We start from the raw sequence: 21,150 nt of genomic DNA on the forward strand, positions 1-21,150 counted from the left end.
CAATATTTACAGAGTTGTATTGGAGATGCCTGGTGGAATGTGCTTGGAAGACTCAAGCGATTCAGCAAGACAACTTGACAAACATTCATCTTTTTTAACGCAGATTTCTTCCCAGAACAGGTAATCTATGAAGCAGCGAGGAGTAAGACACATACCCAAATTCACATATGCAATGTCTGAAAAGATTTATGGATAAACGAGTAACAGTTAAAACCGACAAACCATCCAAATGGACATGATAGTGAAAACAAACCTTAAATAGGCACAAATGGCAGATTAAATATGACTTCAGTGTTAGAATGTCTAATTCTACATGACAAGGATATCATGCAGAAGGAGAGGAAGAGTGCTTCATTATCACAGTAAGCAACCCTGGGAGCATACAACCTCAACAGTAATTCAGCAGGATAGTCTACAGCTATATAAAAAGAATGAGACAAAGATAAAGATGAGCCTTCCCCAAAAGGTCCATTGCATGTCTCCCGGAGCATGAAAGTAAACAAATAGGTTGTCCTTCATTCATAAAATGTATCATATTTGTTAAAGAAGACAAGGCTGTTACACTATTGCACAGCAGACAGTGTATGTTTGAAAGCAGCCAAATAAAGTTCTGTAAAGCTGCACAGAGGACATTACTCCAAAGCATAAAGCAAACACACAGTTGAGATTGGCTAAGCAAGGTAATCAATAGAAGCATTTTTAAAAAGCAAGGTTTATGCAGTGTCTGAGTGAGATGCCACATCTTGTCAATCTGTTGAATGTTAAAGATGGCCCCATGTGTCTGAAGGTGGAAACTGTGCTACAACTCCTCTTTCATCATGGTCTTCCTCTCCTAGCGTGAAGGTTAGCTTGTATTGCAACTGCACCTTCTCCTGGAAAATAAGAGAATTGAGGGTTGCAGAAACCTATTTGGCTTCATAGTTTATAATTACAAGAAAATGTTCATGTTGGGTATATAACAGGCCTTCAATGAGTGTCTACACAGTCTAGTACCTTGTGAGGGTTGGCCAGCAGCAGGATCTGTGTGATGGCAGCAGGTGGGAGGATTGGGTTGAAGGCTGGAAGCTCCGTTCCTGATGGGGGCTGTAGCTTCACTCGCATTGTCTACAACAGAGGTCATGATGTCAACCCTACACTGACAATGGAACTGAAGGTGAAAAAGGCAGATGAAGAGAGAAGAGGTCTTACGTCAGGGACAGAGGCCTGGAAGAGGATGTTGCTGACTGGAACCGGGGCGGAGGAGAGCATGGAGATGATCACCACCAGCACATCAGCAAGAGAGGGCGGAGAGTCACGTGCAAAGTGGAAGAGCACCCGCAAACTGTGGCTATCAAACACCGTCACAGGCAACAGGCTGCCTGGATACAACAAAGACCTTAAAAGACTGTTCAAATGTGATGCACTATTAGCATAGCAAGTAGATATTAAAAATATTATAGATACTTACTGGGCTTAATGGACTCAAGTGGCACAAAAACATCTGTCAGGGTCATTTCTATAGGGGGAATGACTGTGTGAACCGGAGAGGTGTCCAACAACCTATCACCTAGGAGAGCCACCGGGTGCTCAGGGGAGAAGGCCGAGGTAGGACTTGGATTGGATCCAGATTTGTTCTGGAGATCTCGTAGAGTAGGTTTGAACGGTTGCTTGTCCCTGAAAATAGATAAAGGTACAACATAAAAGGTTGAACAATGTTGCTGAGTGTCTGTCATGTTGTTATAACAAGTTGGCATGGTCAGCGCCTCATGGTCCTTCATATATGGTTTTGCTTCTTCAAATATTGTTTTGCTTCTACAGCACTTGAAGTGACTTCAAAATCATAATGAATACAGTGGTCCATCAATACTGTACTAAGCAGCAACATAACTGGCAGACTAACACAGATACTTGACACAAACATCTCCTGCGCTGTAAAACCATCCCATAGTGAAGGGTTAGTTACCATTTGACCTGCAGGCCCTCTGGAGGTAGGGACTGCTGCAGCAGCGTCTTCCCCAGCAGATCCAACTCATCTAAGGCTGAGCTTCCAGACGTGGCTCCAGTAGAAAGAGGCTGGGTGTAGGGGAGCGGATCTGGACTCAGTAGTACACTAGGCGCTGCTGGGATATCAGTAATATCCACACTGTCGGAAGACTGTTGCAAAGAAAGCGACACCATGTGTAAGACACAGATGTTACACTTGTTAAGTAATGGCAATCTATCAAGCTAAAAGGGACTCAATGGATTTGGTGTTAACGGAATATTATGCATCATGTCTCCCTGTGTGAAGTCCTCAGTTCCCACCTCACCTGGAAAGAGTCCCAGGCAGTACAGTCCTCAGGCTGGGAGGCCGGGTCAGATGTGTGGGTCCCCTCACTCAAACCTGGGAAAGATGGTCAAAGTCACCAACAATTAACACACACAACATGGAAGTAGCAGAGGTCCTGGAAGACTTGATGTAATATGCTGTCTGCCCTTACCCAGTGACATTAGCTCATCGTCAAGGAGACTGATGCCCATCTCCTGAGAGGGAGCATTTAGGCTGTCTGTTGGAGTGGGGAATTCTGGGTAAGGAGGTAACGTGTCCAATCCCGATAGATCAAGTAGCGCCACACTACTTCCTGGAAGAGATAAGTGTACAGTGAGAGGAAATCTGTAGCCCATGCATGTAATCATATACTCTAGCCCCCTCCTACCAAGCTTGTGTCAAGTGACCCTATCGTTCCCATGGATGCATGTGTCATTGACCCATTGTTGCTCACCTGTGATCCTTCGTGTATTAGCTGAGTTGTTCCCGTTCACCACCTCTCCCTTCACCTGCTGCCTGTACAGGTTGATGACCTGAGTCAGGCTGTCGTTGGCCTGGAGGATCTCCGCTGCGCGCACACACACACACACACACACACACACACACACACACACACACACACACACACAGAGAGAGAAACAATTGTAATATACTGTATATCGTCACCCACATATTCTTCTCTCTCTGTGTACCATACACTTAAACACATTGAGGAGTGTCAGAAACCTCACCCAGAGCCTCATCATTGTCCTCTGTATCACTGGCCAGTCTGAACAATGTGGGTCTCATCTTCTCACAGCGCTGGTACAAGTCCTAAACACACAAATACACACTATCAAATGTCTGTATCTGTATGTAGTGCTTTGTATACATCATATATAGGTGATGCGGTTATGGCACTGTGGGAGGTGTCTCTGGTTTGTCATAGCATGGTGTTGCTTGTGTAAAGGTGCCACAGACCTGGATGAGCTGTGCATTGCTCTGTGGGTTGGTGGTCCTGTCATAGACCTCCAGCAGCTGAGTCAGTAGGCTGACACTCTCGTTCACATCCTGGATGGCGTTCACACGCTTGGACAACTTCTCTGCCCGCTTCTGGTCCTGAGACACACACACACACACACACACGTCAGGAAGAAGAAACCAGGGAGGGAGGAGGGGGAAGAAAAGTATCCTTTGTCCCTAAACTAAAGGAGTCATGAAAGCACTGAATGATTCTGACAAGGAGACAACCCTCAGGGCAGAGCGCCCACTTTCTCACTCAGTCCCCTTACATGACAGTATAGTACTAAAGCACTTAGGCATTCACTTTCTCTCCCATACTAACACACACAGACCAGATAATACAGTTCACACTGTGCGATGTACATCTCTGTATTACTGTAATGTAACAGCCTATATATCTACTTTATTCATACATTTAGGTGAGCTTGACAAAAGAGACTGTACCTCCTGCACCATTTCCTGGATCAGTTTGTTGGCTGCTTTCAGGTCCTCAGGGTGAGTGCTGTTCAACAGGCGAGTCAGTGTCTACCAAGACACCAGGGAGGAGGAAGAATTTAAAGTTAGGGAGAGGGGTAGTAAATGGAGTGGAGAATGCATGGTGAATCACATTTGTAATGCAAAATTTGAAAAAAATTGTTTTATGTTTCTTTTGTTTAACAATGCCTTACCTTTGACTTCTCCTCATCCTCAAATATGGCATTTTTTGGTCTGGGAGGTGGAAGTAGGAGTTTGTCAGCTGGAAGAACTGGGTCCTGTTTGACAATGCCTGGTTAAAAAAAACAACAAACATAACATTAACAACAACTGTGCGTCCATCACTATCATAGCTACACTGCAGTCACTAAGTATAGAACAGCTCACCCTGTTTTTTAAGCATCTGGTAGGCATCAGCGATCTTTGCCTCGTCAGGCAGCCCCAGTGTCCAACTATAGATGAGCTCCAACACCTTCTTCTTCACTGGCTCTGGAGCCCGGGTGCCGAGGTACTGAGGGAGAGAGCAGGAGCATGCTGAGTGAGAGCTTATCCAATTTTAACAGACTTGCTCAGTGAAAGGCACAGACAGAGCCAATCATTACCTTTGGAGAGACCACTTTGATGAGCTCATTGAGGAAGCGAAACTTGCCCACCTCACTGTGGAACCTTTCCCCACAGCTCTTCATGCACGTCTCCAGCACCTGGTTGTACACACATCACAAATGAGTCACACAATTCATTTCTTCAATATGAATGTAGGCGCACACACACACACACAAGGCTGTCAATTGTATTGGCTCAGATTCCTTTTACAACACAATGCCATCACTCAACTCACCACGAGTGCCTGCATGGCCTCCCACTCCTGAGGTGATTGGATCTTGTGAGCCAGTAGCCTGGTGGCCAGCTGGGGTCTGTAATGGAAAATAAAGAGTTTGATGTGGCTGAATTTGGCAGCAAATCTATCTACCACTGACTATTGTATGACATGCAATTGTACCTCTCCCTCTACTCTAGAAAACACCATGTTTTTATTGAATGACAGATGTCAGCACAGGGTCAGTGTCAGAAATCTTAAAAGGTGGAATATAAAGAAATCGCTCTGCCATTTCCTGGTTACCAAAAATTCTAAGTTTACCTAAATTCAGTTTATGTGGCAAAACAAGCGATGTATAGTGTAGAGAATCATTGTACCATCTAAACATCTGTGAAATATATTTTCAATAACGACAAATATTGTATATTGTATGAAGCTGGTGTACAAAACCGAAAATAAGATGCAAAAAACGAAACTTCGGAATGGGACGCATAGAAATAGCACACATAGAACAAATCTACCACTTCTTAGACTTGCTTTCAATGAGAATGACAGATCAATAACTCACATTCCTATGTGAATTTGGACATAGCCCAAAAAGTTTCATATTGCGGCTTTAAATAACAAGCATGTACTCAGTACAGCTACTCCTGAGAGGTGAAAACAATATTGCTAAGACATGTACATGTTATGAGACACTGACATTCACATACCCCTCCAAATCATTGTTGAGCTGGTCACAGAAGGCCTGGATGCTGTCCCAATCTGTGTCTCTGTTCAGTGGGTTTGTGGCCTTGTCTAATGGGAGAATTAAGGAAATTGGGGAAAGGGGAAGTAAAGGTTAATCTGAATATTTTTCGATAGTGACACATGTCCATGTTTAATTCAGGGAACTGTCAAAAATGGAGATGAACATCAATCAACTCTGTTGCACAACTGTTTTAAAAACAGATAATAGCAAGTACTTTAGCTTTCCAACAGTACTTTGGACACGACTTTGCAAGGGACTTCAACTCCAGTTCTCCCACTGACCGAGTGAGCTAGGCTTCCTGCATTTGACAGCACACTGTCACATAGCTAAGCGTATAGTCACTGGCAGGATATGAATTCACGATAGGTGGCTTGCTGGTTCCCGTATCTAGCAAGAGTTTGATGCATTCTCTCTAGTCTAGGTGGTTCTGGGAATCTATCTGGCTAGCTAGCTCACGTTAGCTTTACAGCTGGCTAGCCAAACAGCTAGCTAGCTTGCTTGCTTGCTGTTTATGAGAGGTCTAACGTTACAGTCCCTCTCAGTTTGCACCTTGATTTTGCTTAAACTGTCATCTCGGTCGACTGCGACACGGTTATTTTCCCAAGGATGCATGCTCCAATAACCCTCTATACAACCAAAATAACTTTAAAAAAGACTTACTGATACGTGACTCCAAACTGTCAGTGTCAGGCGGCGCCGCCATCACTACGGGAATTCTCTTTACCATGAAAGTGTCTCGCGAGGAACAAATTTGAGAGCTCCTCTTCTCACCTCTCCAACAGTGATGGGTGGATGATGGACACAATGGCAGCTGGCACTGGCGCATAGAATATATAACACCGAAAGACGGTTATCATACTTTCTAATGAACCTTTTCGATCATACTGTAGTTGTTTATTGCAAACCTGTGCAACCAGTTTCAGATTTCTACCGGTTTTCTCTACCCTCTATCGGCACAAAGGTGTACTGCTGTACATGTGTAGTCAGTACAGTTACGGTGTGGTACAGTAACGGGTTTGTTTTGGTGTTTATTCTGTGTGATCAACTCTTCGGGATAGTACATTATCTCGGAAAGCCACGATCGCTAAACAACGTAACACATTTATGAAAATGTAACCCAAAAGTGATTCGAATGAAAAAAATACTTGAGTGAAGAGATTTATTGTTGTGTCAACATTTTACAGCAAATCAACCCGCGAAAGTGGACGTTGCTCGCTATTTTTTTACTTCAAGGATCTACTTCGCTGAGATTAGAGACTTTGGGGGAACAACACATTGGAAGCAAGTTACAGTGAAGTCACATAGGTTTTCTCAGTAAAAACAATGTTGAACTTGGTTTGACTTGGTCGACAAATATAGCCAACAAGCTAACGTAGCTAGTGGGTGTGCTACACAGGGTTGAATATCCAGAATCTGACAGGTTGAGGTTGAAGTGGTTGTTGACTTTCTCAATTTAACATGGGAGGATGAAATTCTATCATGGGGTCATTGAAAGCTTTACAAGAATGGTGTCGCATAAAATGCGAAAATTACCCCAATGTGGAGATAAGGAACATGTCTTCTTCATTCAGAGATGGATTGGCGTTTTGTGCCATTATCCACAAACACCGACCTGATTTGATGTAAGTATAGAAAATAAATTAGAATAGGAATGTGAACGTGAACTCTCCTGTGAGCTTCCCCATCCTCTCTACTACTGTGTGGGAGACCCACACAATCCTACCCCTGTAGCTCTGCCCCAGTCAGTGTGTTGTATGTGAGTACATTGTTGACAGTAGGCCTATAGGACTCAGTTCCTGCCTGTCCTTAGGCTGATCCAGAGCGGCTGGCCAACTCTAATCTGTAGCTGTAGCAGGGACCTGAATCCTGTCACAGTGGATTTGTCTGCCCTGATACACGGAACCACAGCATGGCCTAAGCTCCAAATTAACTCTCCTTAATCTTCCTCTATCCTTTCCTCTCCCCCCTCCATTCTTCAATGGAAACGTCTCTAATGTTAAACATGTAAAGTGTGGTGTGCCGCAGGGCAGCTCTCTTGGCCCTCTACTTTTTTCTATTTTTACTAATGACCTGTCACTGGCATTAAACAAAGCCTGTGTGTCTATGTATGGGGATGATTGAACCCTTCATGCGTCAGCAACTGCAGCTAGTGAAATCACTGGAACCCTGAACAGAGATTTGCAGTCCGTTTTAGAATGGTTGGCCAGTAATAAACTAGTCCCGAACATCTCTAAAACTAAGAGCTTTGTATCTGGTACAAATCACTCCATAAATTCTAGACCTCAGCTGAATCTGATAATGAATAATGTGGTTGTTGAGCAAGTTGAGGGGACTCAATTACTTGGTGTTACCTTGGATTGTAAACTGTCATGGTCAAAACATATTGATTCAATGGTTGTGAAGATGGGGAGAGGTCTGTCCGTGATAAAGAGATGTTCTGCTTTTTACACCACACTCCACATAGCAAGTCCTGCAGGCTCTAGTGTTATCTTATCTTGATTATTGCCCAGTCATATGGTCAGGTTCTGCAAAGAAGGACCTAGAAAAACTGCAGCTGGCCCAGAACAGAGCAGCACGTCTTGCTCTAAACTGTAATCAGAGGGCTAATAGCAATACTATGCATGGCAGTCTCTCTTGGCTAAAAGAAGAGGAGAGACACTTTCTTGTTTTCATAAGAAACGTGTTGAAAATTACAAATTGTTTACATAGTCGACTTACACACAGCACTGACACACACACTTACCCAACCAGACATGCCACCAGGGGTCTTTTCACAGTCCCCAAATCCAGAACAAATTCAAGAATATGTACAGTATTATATAGAGCCCTTATTGCATGGAACTCCCTTCCATCACAGATTGTTCAAGTGAACAGCAAACCTATTTTAAAAAAACAACAACAGATAAAACAACACCTCACGACACAACGCCTCTCCTCTATTTGACTTAGATATTGTGTATGTATTGTTATGTAGGCTGTGTGTGACGTTTCACATTTATGTAGTTCTGTCCTTCAGCTGTATTTGTCTATTAATGTTCTGTATTATGTAATATTTCGTGTTTTGTGTGGACCCCAGGAAGAGTAGCTGCTGTGAATTGGGATCCTAATAAAATACCCAATCCCTCCCTCCTCTTCATTACATCCCAATGTTGTTGGTCAAATTATTATTAAGGGTCTGTGATGGCCCATCATTTGTATCACGTAGTTCTATTCTGCTTTTGCACCAGAGACTTCAACTCCCTCTCCAAAGATAATGTTTATGAAAACAACCATCTGGTGAGTTTTACGTAATTATGTTTTACCTGCATGCATGCTTAACTGTCTCAATGCATGTTTATGTTCATACATTGCACTACATCTGTTTATATTGTCCTATTTGTCTGGCATTTAATTATTGATCCCTGTCTCCTACCAGGCATTTGAGGTTGCACAGTCAAAGCTGGGCATCCCTGCATTGCTGGATGCTAAGGACATGGTGTCCACAGAGGTGCCAGACCGGCTAAGCATCATCACTTACCTCTCCCATTACTACCACTGCTTCAACAAGAAGTCTCATGGTGTGTGGTTAAATTGTGTCATAGTCAAATTGGGAAAACAGCACATGGTTGGTTCCACCTGTCTTTTGTTTGTCAAATGTGTGTGTATTCAAAGTGTGCGTCTTTACTAAGCAGCCGGTCCAGCCAGTTTGAAGACGCCATATGTCGCAGAGTGCTCCAGTCACTCCAAGACACAACCTGACTCTCTTGGAGGTTTGCAGCCAGCCAAGGTAATGTAATAAAGCTATTTTTATTTTTTATTTATTTTTTATTACTTAATCTCAACTCTGTCCACAAAGTTATTTATCTGAATCTCCTCTTCCCAAATTCTCACATTTCTTCTTCTTTACTGTTGCCATTGGCTGACCTCCCCTGCTCAACAGTCAAGGACAGAGGAGCGATCCAACAGTGGCAGGCCATGCAGCATTTGTGCGTCCTGCACGGAGCACGTCCACCTGGTGCAGAGACATGTCACTGAGGGGAAACTCTACCACCGCAGCTGCTTCAGGTAACACCACTGCTCAGAAGGCAACGCTAGTTTATCCTTATCTGCAGACAGTGAAATATAATCTGTGATTTGTGTCCCTCTCATGTCATCCTGTGTTTCTCTTTCAGATGCAGTGTGTGCAGCAGCACTCTCTTACCAGGGTCTTACAAAGAGGGGAGTGAAGTTGGCTCCTTGGTCTGCACCCACCACTTGACAGCCAGTCAAAATGCCCGCCCCGACTACAGTAAACAAACTGGATCAATAGAGAATCTGCCCAAATTAGATGAGCAGGAGGTGACACTATGTCAGGGTGGATTAACAGACAACCCCGATCTCTCTGATTTTATTGGAAAAACAGACTCAGATGAGACAGTTATTTTTGGAAGAGGAGAGACAGAGATGGAGGGAGGTGAGAGAAAGACAAGGCACGACACACTCAAGAAGCCAAGGCCACCCCGTCCTCCAAAGCCCACTGTAGAAGAGGGAAAGCTTGAAGAAGCAGGGACACGGCCCATTCAGACAACAGAAAGACTCACTGTAACACCAGACAGCAATTCGGCTTCTGCAAGCCCTGGACGGCCAGTTCCTGCACCCAGACGGGTATTAGACTCCACCCCTCCTCGTCCTGCACCCAGAACCCGTCCACCTAAAGCCATGGACAGCCCCCTTGTTTCTGGTGAGTAAGACTAACTACCGACTCCAACTTCTCAATTCTGACCTCACTTTACGACTGTATGAAGAGTATGTCATTGTTATCAGAATATTTCAGTACACTCAATTCTGTGTAGACTCCCCATCTTCTCCTCATTTGAAACATATCCACTAAATGTTTCTCTGTCCATCTCCCTCTCTCTGCAGGTTACCCAGTTGATAATAAAACTTTACCCAATCCTTCTCGCAGGTAAGTTTGTTCATCAGACATAGCACATTATGTAACTTTGAGTAGAATTGTCCAATTAATGCCTATTTATTTCTTTTAACTTTTGACATCAGGTTTGGCCAACCCAGTGGGCCCCGTAAACCCAAAGACCCACCGTGGCTGGAGCTTGTCCAGCCAGGGCCCTGGCCAAAGCTGCCCCCTGCCCCGCCCCCTAGTATGCCCAAGCCCCCACGCTCAGGCTCTATACCCTCCCTCAGAGGGAGTTGGTACAGAACGAGAGAACCCCCTCCCAACCCCTTTGGGGAGTTTGAGGATGAGGAGGCTGATGATGATTACACAGGGGAAGATAACACAATGAGTGGTGCTGAAGGCCAAGCACAGCCCTCAATGGTAACCAGCCAGACATGGTGTGGTACCTGTCAGTTAGCTGAAGCAGCCAGCTCACATTGCCAAGCTAATTTAGAGGACACATCCAGAGTAGTTGACAAGTTTAGTATTGCTGGAGCGGATGACACAGTAAATTTACCTGAAATTGCTAATGCACCAAAGAAAGAAAGTTTAGCTGAAGCAGGATGCTCACTTCCTGTATCTAATTTAGCTGAAGAACCTTGTTCAATTGGTATATCTGAGTCAGCTGATGTTGGTGGGATAGCTAACATGGCTGAAGCAGCTTGCGCACTTGATGTATGTAATTTAGCAGATGTTGGAGTTGGAGAATCAACCAACTTGTCCAAAGCAGCTAGTTCACTTGGTTTGTCTAATTTGACTGAAGCTAAAACCAGAAGTTCATCTTACTTGGCTGAGGCTGCTAGTTCCCTTGATGTATCTAATCTAGCTGAAGTAGCCAGATCACTTGGTGTATCTAGTCTAGCTGGAGCTAGTGGGTTTGGAGGTTTAGTTGGAGCAGTTAGTGCACCTAACATATCTATTTTAACTGGAGAAGCTAGTTCATATGATGTTTCTGAAGCTTCTGCCGGTTCACTTAGTGTGTCTAATTTAGCTGGAGCTGATAGCATATGCAGGGTAACTGGAGCACCAAGTGCTCTTGGCAAATCAGATATAGCCCAGAGCCTCTCTTTGCCCAAAAGTGTGTCTGTGCCAGCAATCTCCACTAGTTCAGCCTGTACTCGAAGCCACCCCCCACCAACCTTGTCAACCAATGGAGCAGCAGCCAGTCCCTCCCTGCTCAGACCCCCATCGCTCCCTAGTGTGTCTGAAGTGAGTGACTCTGGCCAGGTGCCCACCCCCTCTCACAGTAAGGTACGGTATAATGCTGCTCTTTAGTCTCCACTGATATCTATGTCACAGCTCAACCTGCCCAAAATACAGAACTTATAAGCTTGTATTACACAACACATAAATATTATGCAAAGATATCAGGTTAAGTGAGTTTCAGACTGAAACTATTTTCCAACATGTTAACATAAAAGACAACATGTTTTTCTAAGATTCCTGCATAACAACATCGTCCCTATACTGTAGGTTATAGCCTACTCGAGATAGCTGCTTGGACTGTGTGTGCTTGAATATTACAATTGTGCATTTCACAGAAATGTCTTCAATCTCCAATTTAGCAGGTGTGTAAGGAGAACCCTTTCAATCGTAAAGTCTCCCCCTCTGAGTTCCCCAAATCCAAGGCCGCCCCTGGACATGGCTTCCCCCTCATCAAGAGGAAGGTGAGAGGATATCTCAGTGTAATGAAATGAACCCATTGTCCAGTGTTTTCTCCAAATCAGAACAGTCCCCTAGTACACATGCATGTCTCCTCAGGTGCAGACAGACAACTATGTCCCAGTGGAGGAGCTGCAGGTGGAGCTGGGGGAGCTGGAGAAACGAATGGACAGGCTGGAGCTGAGAGGGGTGGAGATGGAGAGAAGCTTGAGAGACTGCCAGAATGGTGAGTGTCTGTAGTTGTACGTGTCTGTAGTCTGCTTATTATTAACATCCAAGTAATTTTTCCGGTTATCATATAAATTGTTGTTGTGAGAGATTAATTGTTATTGATAAGACTAGTGTCATCCACCTGTTTGTTTCAGACCAGGAAGAGGAGGACATGTTGGTGGACTGGTTCACTCTAATACATGAGAAACACATGCTTGTGCGCAGGGACGCAGAGCTGGTATACATGTAAGTGCACTGACCTGAAATGATATCAAAGCAAGACAGCACCTTCATAACACCTTTATTATCTCTGCTTCTTTTATCATTCCCAACATATGGGCGGTGTTGTAAATGAAATATTTATGGACCTGATGTATTTGTATGTGCACTCCAAGGGCCAAGCAACAGAATTTAGAGGAGAGACAGGCAGACGTGGAATATGAACTGAGATGTCTCCTCAACAAACCAGGTGAGTGGCCAGTCTTCACACGACCGTCCCTCAATTATCTACTACTCCTCAGCAATTATCAGTCTGCTATTAATTATGTGTTACGTGTTGTTATTTGACTAATCTAATTGTTTGTCTCTCCTCATCTCCTCCTCAATCATCATCCCCCCCAGAGTGTAAGTGGACTAAGGATGACCGTTATAGGGACCAGCAGTTGATGGAGGAGCTTGTCACCATCATTGAACAGAGGAACCATATCATCAACAGCTTGGATCAGGACAGGCAAAGGTGCATGAAAAACTCATAGATGAATACCAAGGGCCATTGACTCAGACAAATTTCATAAAGCAGATATTTGATGCTCTTGCTCATACCTACCAATGGTTTGTCTTTTTCAGGGAAAAAGAAGAAGATGCTCTGTTTTCCATGATCAAGAAGAAAGGTGAGGGGAAAGTATTTTCCTAGAGTGTTTATTTTGTTGTTGTCTTTCCTGTTTTCTCGTGTCTGTTCACACTCTCTTTCATTCCTATTCCCTCAATACTACACCTCAGACTCCTTAATTTCTCAGAATTTGATCATGGTATCACTATTTCTCCCTCCTCAGATTTAAAAAAAGAGTCTGGGAAGGACCTGAAGACGTTAAGGGCAAAGTTCAAGCCCATGAAGATGCTGAAGATGCTGAGTCATAAAGATTCTAAGAGCAAAGGCTCTCTAAAGAAGAATAACTGAGTTGGACTCGGGGTCACCCTGTAAGGAAGGAACAAATAGGTCTATATTTGTTAACAAATACACATTGAGCCACAATGGAATGTCTCTTAATTGTACAAATAAATTAATGAAGATTACGGGTAAGAGATGGAGACTCTTGGACTGTGGATGAGAGTGGATAAGAATTAAGAGAAGCCTCTGATGCAGAGTATATGAATTTTATTCCCAGGTGAAGAAAAAAAACTATCCCCATTACACTGCACTTTTTGCACTAGATGTGATTGCTCCGGCAATCCTTAAAGCCTTAGTCAGCCTAAAATGAATTGCTGCAAAGAATAATTCACTAATGGGATGAAAAATAACTCCTTTAAACATGTATTTTTGCAGTTCAACTTTGTTAAATTATATTTAATAAAACAGTGTACTTTGTATGAACAGAATGGATTTGTATGATCATAATCTTTTGATAATGTTTCAATTTTAAATGTCATTTTAATGTTGTTGTTTTTTTAAATGTACCTCATACACATGCCTAATGTATATTTAAAAGAAATAGTACAGGCTAAACAGGGTCTTTGCTACTCCAGGTTGTGGCGATGCTTTCCATTGCCTGTACATTCTGGTATATTGGGCAAGGTCTTTGTGAGATTGAGATTCACACTGTATTCAGATATTTGTTATTTATGTCTCGCCAATGTGGGAATTAACCACTTCTTGATGATAGGTATTTTATCATTCTCAAAACTACATTATACGATCTAAAAATACATGTTTAGTTAGTATAATACATTTGGAAAAAATAAACCTAAATATATTTTTTTAACTATATATATATATATATATTTTAATATCGTTCATGTGTTGAGTCGCTTTGCGGAACCATATACTATGGTGCAGTTGTTAGTCGATCAATCAAACCGACGCACCACGCGACCGGAAGTCGGTTAAACGGATTATATCCAACTGTTAACAACATCGTTTTGAAGTTCGCTATCTTTGTTTTTGAAAACACTCGTTTTTTTACCAAACTAAAGTAAGGGAACATGTCCGACAACGAAGGAGAGTAAGTATATAGGATATTGTTACCATAAAAAAGGAAGTACAACGATGTGTGTCGCATGTCTTTTTAGACTCAACGTAGTGACCTTTCATGTTCTTACTGGGAGAAAATGAAATTCCTGTGTGAACATGAAATCACTGGGAGAACATGAAATGTTCCCACGTTGAGAGCCTAAAAAGACATACGACACACATAGATTGGTTAAGAACAATAAAACTGGCTACATTAGCTCACGTTGCCGCCACACTCCACTGTTCACCTTTTTGTGTATTATTATTTACACTTTACTCCTCTTGTGACCTCTGCAGTTATGATGATGGAGACTTTGATGACGCTGAAGAGGATGAGGGATTGGATGACCTGGAAAACGTTGAAGATGTGAGTTTTCCACCTATTTGTTCTTCCTGGTTAGCAAGGTATTAACGCTTTAACGTTATCTATAGGAAGCCTCATTGTATCTGGACAGATTTATAGTGTTTTAGTAATCTCTTGTGATCTGTCATATTTGTCTGATGCTTTTTATTTCACTACAATCAATCCATTACTGTCTGTCACCTATTCAATGTTCAACAATTTCATCACAAATTCAAACTCAATTTATAAAAATTCTCCCACCTGCTTCCTCTTTGCTCTCTCTGTCTGTTTCTTGTTGTCCTGGCCTGTTACTAGGAGGACCAAGAGAATGTGAAGATCCTGCCTGCAGGGGAGGGGTCACAGGCCAACCAGAAAAGGATCACAACCCAATACATGACCAAATATGAAAGGGCCAGGGTGCTGGGGACACGCGCCCTCCAGATAGCGTGAGTACACCTCAGCAGTGTTGCAATATGCTAGGAAAGTGAAACTCCCGCTTCTTTTCAGAAATGTCTTTCTGCCCTTGAGTCCCTGTGAATATGGTCTATTAAAAAGAGCCCGTGTCAAGCCTCAGCTGAGAGCTAGTAACCATCTATGGGTTTCTCAAATGAGCTTTTCGGAAGTTAATTAAAATACGATACAGAGATGCCCTTTATCGCCTACATGGCTGTAATGCATATGTATGAGTCCACCCATGTCTTGCCTTTACTCAAGACAATAATTTGTCTAAAGGTGAATATCAATATAGAAACAGAGAAACTAGGACTCAACTAGCTAAAAAGACAACCATAACAGACATGACAACTGACTGCATTCTAAACGATCAAATACGAAGATAGAGCTAGCTGTTTTGGTAAAGAATTACAACAAAACATTCCAAAGCCAACGTGAATCACATTACACCGTAATGTTTGAAGGAGCTTGGTGCCTACAGCATCTCTGACAAGATGTACAACAAAGGGGGAAAAATGACAGCAGTGGACACGGAAGATGAATCTCCTCCCACGTGGATGCCACGTTCCCAGCGTATTACAACAGATGTTTATTTTTGCCACTACTACAGGTACCACTCACCTTGTGCTCTTGCCATATTCTCTACCTCAGGTGTCAACTGCTGCTTTAGTTGGTGACAGGTGATCTGCTGAGTATGTGGAGGACTGTATAGTCTGATATCTGTCATGTTGTCTCTGTCACTATTCATAACTTTCTCTGTGATACAGCATGTGTGCCCCAGTCATGGTGGAGTTGGAGGGAGAGACAGACCCTCTGCAAATTGCCATGAAAGAACTAAAGTAAGCTATGCTTAATCTCATAGTTTTACCTAGTTTCTGATGGAAGGAGTCTATACAGTTTGATACTTGGAGGGTGCCTGTTACTCTTCAGTATATGATTGAGTGTGTTTTTTCTGTGACCGTTACAGGTGCAGGAAGATCCCCATCATCATCCGGCGGTACCTTCCTGATGGCAGTTATGAAGATTGGGGCTGTGACGAGCTCATCATCACAGACTGAGCCAGACCAAACCGGACTGGCAGGGCCAGACCACCTCGCATCCCACTAGACTGGTGTGAGTGCAAGCTTTTGTTCCAGCAAAGCATTAATACACCTTATTCAACTAATCGGCATCTATTTAAGACTATGAATAATTGATTAGTCAAATCTTGTGTGTTACTGCTTGGCTGGAACAAAAGCCTGCATACATACTAGTCCTTTGCTATAACATCACCTACCCCTGCACTGGGTGAACCAGCTCTACAGGCAACCTGCAGAGTGAACTCATCAATTAATAAGACTTTTTACATTTTAGGCCTGTGACTTTTCCCACTGTATCTCCATTTATTTTGAAAGCATTGAAGCATATACAATCTATGAAGTAAAAGTAGGGCTTCTAAGAGCTATGTACTTTTATTACAGCTGTCATTCACAAGGGAGAATTGTAACTCATGTCTACATTTTACATTGTTAGGTAAAAATGTCAGTGTTTATGAATAGTTTTATGACGGGGAAGAGCAGTTGCTGTGGAAGAGCTCTTTGTTTTATTGTTGTGATTAAATATTTTTGTAAGAAAGTACTTTTCTATTATTTTTCTTACCAACACAATTGGCTTTTTGCATGCAGGTCTCAATATGTGACAGTTTTTATAAGGTTTAGAGCAGAAATATTTTTTTCATGCAGAGTTAATTGCAAAACATCTGTAATTAAATATCTGTTACAAATGGTGCAACTCACAAATTAATTTGAGTGAATAACTTGCTGAAACAGTTTCAACTATGCTCTGAGCAAAATGTCTTTAAATAATCCTCCCAAGAACTAAGATTTCTAAGAGTTCTGTGTCATATTTCTTAGATCTCAACATCATATGTTTTTCTCGGAGCTGGCTGAAGTACTGAGTCACACTGACATGACCCAAGCACAATTATAGACTGAAGGAATGTGTTTTGCGCTGGATTTTACTGTATCAGTTGTGTGTCCTTTATTGTACAAAGCTCTTGCACCTAGTTCCTCTGAATTTTACACTTAGTACAGATAAAACACCTATCCAACCCAACACCCCAAATCACATGGAAATGTTTTCACAACAGAGTCAATGTTTTTAGCTCCAGTTTGAGTTCCACAGTCAAACAGCTCTTTTTTTATATTATCGTGAAAGTTCTACCCATACCTCCCAATGATGGACAGATACTGAAGCTGACATAGCTCTCACCCTCACTTGTTCTATCTACAAACACTCAAACAGACAAGCACAGTCAGTTCATTGTTTTAGTGGAAATGGGTTGTTACTGAGGCAACAAGCACTACCCACGGTTGGGAGAGAGGGCTCAAGAGGGACCCTTGCCCAATTAGTAGATTTGGTGTAAGGGGCCATGACACCCCAGTCTAGTTTTACTCTAGTCCTTACAGTGGGCTGACATTCTCCTACGGGCCGAAGTAGTAGAAAGAAAGCTGTTGGAAAGAGGATGAGGGATATGCCCAGGTCAAGCAGGAAGAAAATAGATCTCTGCCTTTGTCAAGCAGCGCCGTGCAGTTTCTGGCCTGTGACGCTTTTAATGGGAAACCATTTTTATTTTAGCCTCGTTCAACCATCCACATTTAATTTCTTAGCTATATTTTGTGTGATTTAACGGGTCCACATTGAGGAATGACATTGGCGGTATCTTTTTTTTGCTTGTTTTTTTGGGTTGCAACAAATTTGGAAGACTCCCTGCCTGAGGATGACATGGCATTCCTTTCATATGGGGCACAAGATCTTCACATGACCATTTCCTCAACCACAGAAAAGGGGGCATCGCTAGGGTAGATCCACTCTGATGATGGCGTACGTGCATAATGTCTGTCCTCTGCCCTGGGCCTACACTTACCTAACACCCTCCTTCTGTGTTCTCTTGTCCCCCCATTCACCTCAGCTTGGAAACTTCTGTCCATTTTTATACCCATTGCACGAAACGACACCATTTGAATCTCCTGCAGCCTCCCTCTTTACCTCCATCATACAAGTATTTTGCCCACATCTCTATCTCCAGTTTTGGAATGTTTTAATCCCATTACAGTCCCAACCTGAGCAGGGAGGGGAGTTTGGGGATGGGTGGGGGTGCAGAGACTGTGCAGCCAGTATGAGAGTCCCTTTGTATCCCAGCGAAGCTACAGGCCAGGCAGTTATGGGTATGGCTCCCTCATTGCCCCGTTTCCCTCCACCCCCTGCTCCCTCTCAATGGCTCTCTTTGTCTTACCAAAGTATCACACAGCCGATTAAATAGAGGGAATTAGAGTCAGGCTTAACCCGCAACACAAAATCATGGACATAGGCATATACACACATGATTTAAACTGCTGGAGTGCATGTAGTGGGACCAGTCAGAGCAGTGGACCATAGTGGGGTTCAGTGTTGTCTGTATGGTCCTGTGTAGCCTGTGCAAAGAACAGCAATATCCATAAAAAGGGTTCTGTGCCTAGAGCTCATGGATGAGGGCTGCCATGGTTTTCAATATTCTGTAATCATACTCAGCCTAACTGAATTAGCCATGATCCATTCGCTGAAATGTATTTTGTTAAGTGTATGAAACAATGAATGAGTCACTGCAAGCTGTGCATAACTGCTGTTGTTGCATTGCCTAGCCCAAGCCCTGACCCTAGCCTAATTATGTAATGTGAGGAAAATAAGAAAATAATTCACGTTGTCAAGTAGCATTTATGGTAAATTGGAATTTACTGTTTGTTGTCCAATGTCATCTTACCTTTCTCCAGCCAGACGGTATAAAAACATTAGTGGAGACAGACTTTTACAAAAGCAGAAAGAATACAGTTTTATTTAGTGTGAGAGAAATTCATTAGTCATCACGTCGCTAAGGTCTTGTTTCCGCTAGTATTTACAAGTTGTTTTGTTCTGCTGGCAACACTTACTGAGAAAACACAAAGCACCAAAACAACAATAACAGTCAAGAGTTTTCAACACGGTGAAGAAAACCTGTTAACAGCGCATAAAAACATAATACCAGCAAATATAAATAATAATTGTAATATTCATAAGAACAAGCAATTCCTAAAGCAAGACGTAGGATTTAAAATGAAATGTCATGTGCTTCTTACACTCAAGGCATAATGTACAAAAACGGCCCAAAAGTAGTTCTGGGCCAAAAGGAAGCACTACCATTATTTAAAATAATAATATTGAAATAACATATATTAGAATAAAATAAACATATAAGGTATTATTTCACATTACAAGATGAAGGGGCATCCAACTTTAACAACAGGTACTGTTATTTTGGAGTTGTCTCTTGGTACCTCTTGGATTGTTGCTATTCTGTTGCAAAAAGGGGTTGGTATTTCATTACAGAAAGGCCAGTTTGAGAACTTACCCCCTGTAGACTCGACAACTCATTCATGCATGCTATTACTCACTCAATCTCAGGCAACTGTGTTTCTATGATGGCATTTCAGAAAAGCCATAAACAGGTAGAAAATCTTACATTTTACACTGAATACTGTACACTGAGTGTACAAAACAGTAGGAACACCTTCCTAATATTAAGTTGGAGCCCCTTTTGCCCTCAGAACAACCTCAGTCCTTCGGGGCATGGACTACAAGGTGTCGAACGCATTCCACAGGGATGCTGGCCCATGTTGACTCCAATGCTTCCCGCAGTTGTGTCAAGTTGGCTGGATGTCCTTCAGATGGTGGACCATTCATGATACACGGGAAACTGAAACTGTTGAGCATGAAAAACCCAGCAGCGTTGCAGTTCTTGACACATTCAAACCAGGCACCTACTACCATACCCCGTTTAAAGGCACTTAAATATTTTGTCTTGCCCATTCACCCTCTGAATGGTACACATACACAATCCATGTCTCAATTGTCTCAAGGTTTAAAAATCCTTCTTAAACCTGTCTCCTTAATTTATCTATACTGATTTATGTGTATTTAACAGGTGACATCAATAAGGAATCATAACTTCACCTGGATTCACCTAGTCAGTCTATATCATGGAACGAGCAGGTGTTCCTAATGTTTTGTACACTGAGTGTATAGACACATTTTTTATGTCAAACAATTAAGAAACATGTGAGGGCAGTGGTGCAGACTTTTCAGTGTAGTAATGGCAAAACATTGACAATATAATGACATTAAAAGTAAAGATTATAACAATGAAAATAATGTATTATGTCTACTGAAGATACATACTTAATGACCTCAATTTTGGTTAATAAAAGATTACTATATAAAATCATTATGTAGTATTGTCTTCTTATTCGCGATACAGTTTTGAAATGTTCTGTGTTAAAGAGACAATGCTGTATCAACATAATAGTCAGTGCCATGGAAAAAATATATTGAGGTTGATAAATCAATATAGTGTTGAGGGTATGTCACCAAAGAGCTGTAATCAGGTCAGAAAAAATGTGTTGTACTTAATTTAACTTCAATGTAGTACTGTAATACAGTGTCATACGGAGAGAAACAACGAAATAATATTTTTCTCTGTCTTTAAAGTTTTGGTTTCAAAACTTTGGTCATTTTGATTTATAAAACATTTGTAGAAACAGATTTTCTGGACTGTATGCCCTTTGTTATAGATATACAGTATATTCCAATTACAACATAGGCAACTTATAAGCGCATTCTGTATGTCATTTAGCAGACAAATGTATCCAAAGCGACTTACAGTCATGTGAGCATACATTTTACGTATGCACGCGGTTCTGTACATACAAGAAATCGTAAGAAATATGCCTCTGGGCCAATCAGAGAATATGTCATTGATTATATATCGGATATTGTGTTACATTATGTAATTAATCTGTTTTCAAGATGCCTGAGATGTGGATGGACGGGCTAGCCAAACAGTTTGGCACTCTGTACTGTTGACATCTTTACATCATAAAACCATTTCAAAGATAAGCCTCTAGATTTAAATACGGATTTGATTTATTCTCGCTTCCTGACCCTAAAAACTAGGATCCAACC

General features: G+C 42.2%; 3 protein-coding genes across 6 annotated transcripts; 2 read left to right on the forward strand and 1 right to left on the reverse strand.

Moving 5' to 3' along the window:
- Positions 1-160: 160 nt before the first annotated feature.
- LOC115200182 (ADP-ribosylation factor-binding protein GGA1) lies at positions 161-6,261 on the reverse strand. Its single transcript, XM_029763007.1, has 17 exons — positions 5,992-6,261; positions 5,294-5,378; positions 4,602-4,677; positions 4,366-4,464; positions 4,151-4,274; positions 3,958-4,055; positions 3,734-3,814; positions 3,248-3,385; positions 3,019-3,100; positions 2,742-2,855; positions 2,460-2,600; positions 2,289-2,362; positions 1,943-2,133; positions 1,448-1,653; positions 1,189-1,358; positions 994-1,104; positions 161-872 (listed from the first exon to the last, which is right to left on the reverse strand). Exons 1-17 carry the CDS (start codon positions 6,155-6,157, stop codon positions 762-764), a joined length of 2,067 nt encoding a protein of 688 aa, XP_029618867.1. The 5' UTR covers positions 6,158-6,261; the 3' UTR covers positions 161-761.
- Positions 6,262-6,380: 119 nt separating this feature from the next.
- On the forward strand, positions 6,381-13,711 carry LOC115200163 (MICAL-like protein 1). Of its 4 annotated transcripts, XM_029762989.1 has the most exons (16): positions 6,381-6,953; positions 8,559-8,607; positions 8,747-8,888; positions 9,003-9,097; positions 9,251-9,375; positions 9,483-9,598; positions 9,713-10,030; positions 10,213-10,255; positions 10,348-11,494; positions 11,809-11,910; positions 12,005-12,131; positions 12,271-12,361; positions 12,511-12,584; positions 12,737-12,851; positions 12,962-13,005; positions 13,168-13,711. In XM_029762989.1, the coding sequence occupies exons 1-16, from the start codon at positions 6,811-6,813 to the stop codon at positions 13,290-13,292; spliced, it is 2,856 nt and encodes a 951-aa protein (XP_029618849.1). In that variant the 5' UTR covers positions 6,381-6,810; the 3' UTR covers positions 13,293-13,711. The 4 variants fall into 4 exon arrangements, 3 of the variants coding, with proteins under 3 accessions (XP_029618849.1, XP_029618832.1, XP_029618841.1); XM_029762972.1 differs by having other exon boundaries at positions 9,483-10,030; XM_029762981.1 differs by having other exon boundaries at positions 9,483-10,030; positions 11,812-11,910.
- A 463-nt stretch (positions 13,712-14,174) lies between these two features.
- LOC115200205 (DNA-directed RNA polymerases I, II, and III subunit RPABC2) lies at positions 14,175-16,912 on the forward strand. The gene is made up of 5 exons (XM_029763069.1): positions 14,175-14,334; positions 14,640-14,709; positions 15,001-15,131; positions 15,906-15,977; positions 16,106-16,912. Exons 1-5 carry the CDS (start codon positions 14,315-14,317, stop codon positions 16,194-16,196), a joined length of 384 nt encoding a protein of 127 aa, XP_029618929.1. The 5' UTR covers positions 14,175-14,314; the 3' UTR covers positions 16,197-16,912.
- The last annotated feature ends 4,238 nt before the right edge of the window (positions 16,913-21,150 follow it).

Source organism: Salmo trutta, chromosome 1, assembly GCF_901001165.1.
Source record: "Salmo trutta chromosome 1, fSalTru1.1, whole genome shotgun sequence".
NCBI classification, from domain to species: Eukaryota; Metazoa; Chordata; class Actinopteri; order Salmoniformes; family Salmonidae; genus Salmo; species Salmo trutta.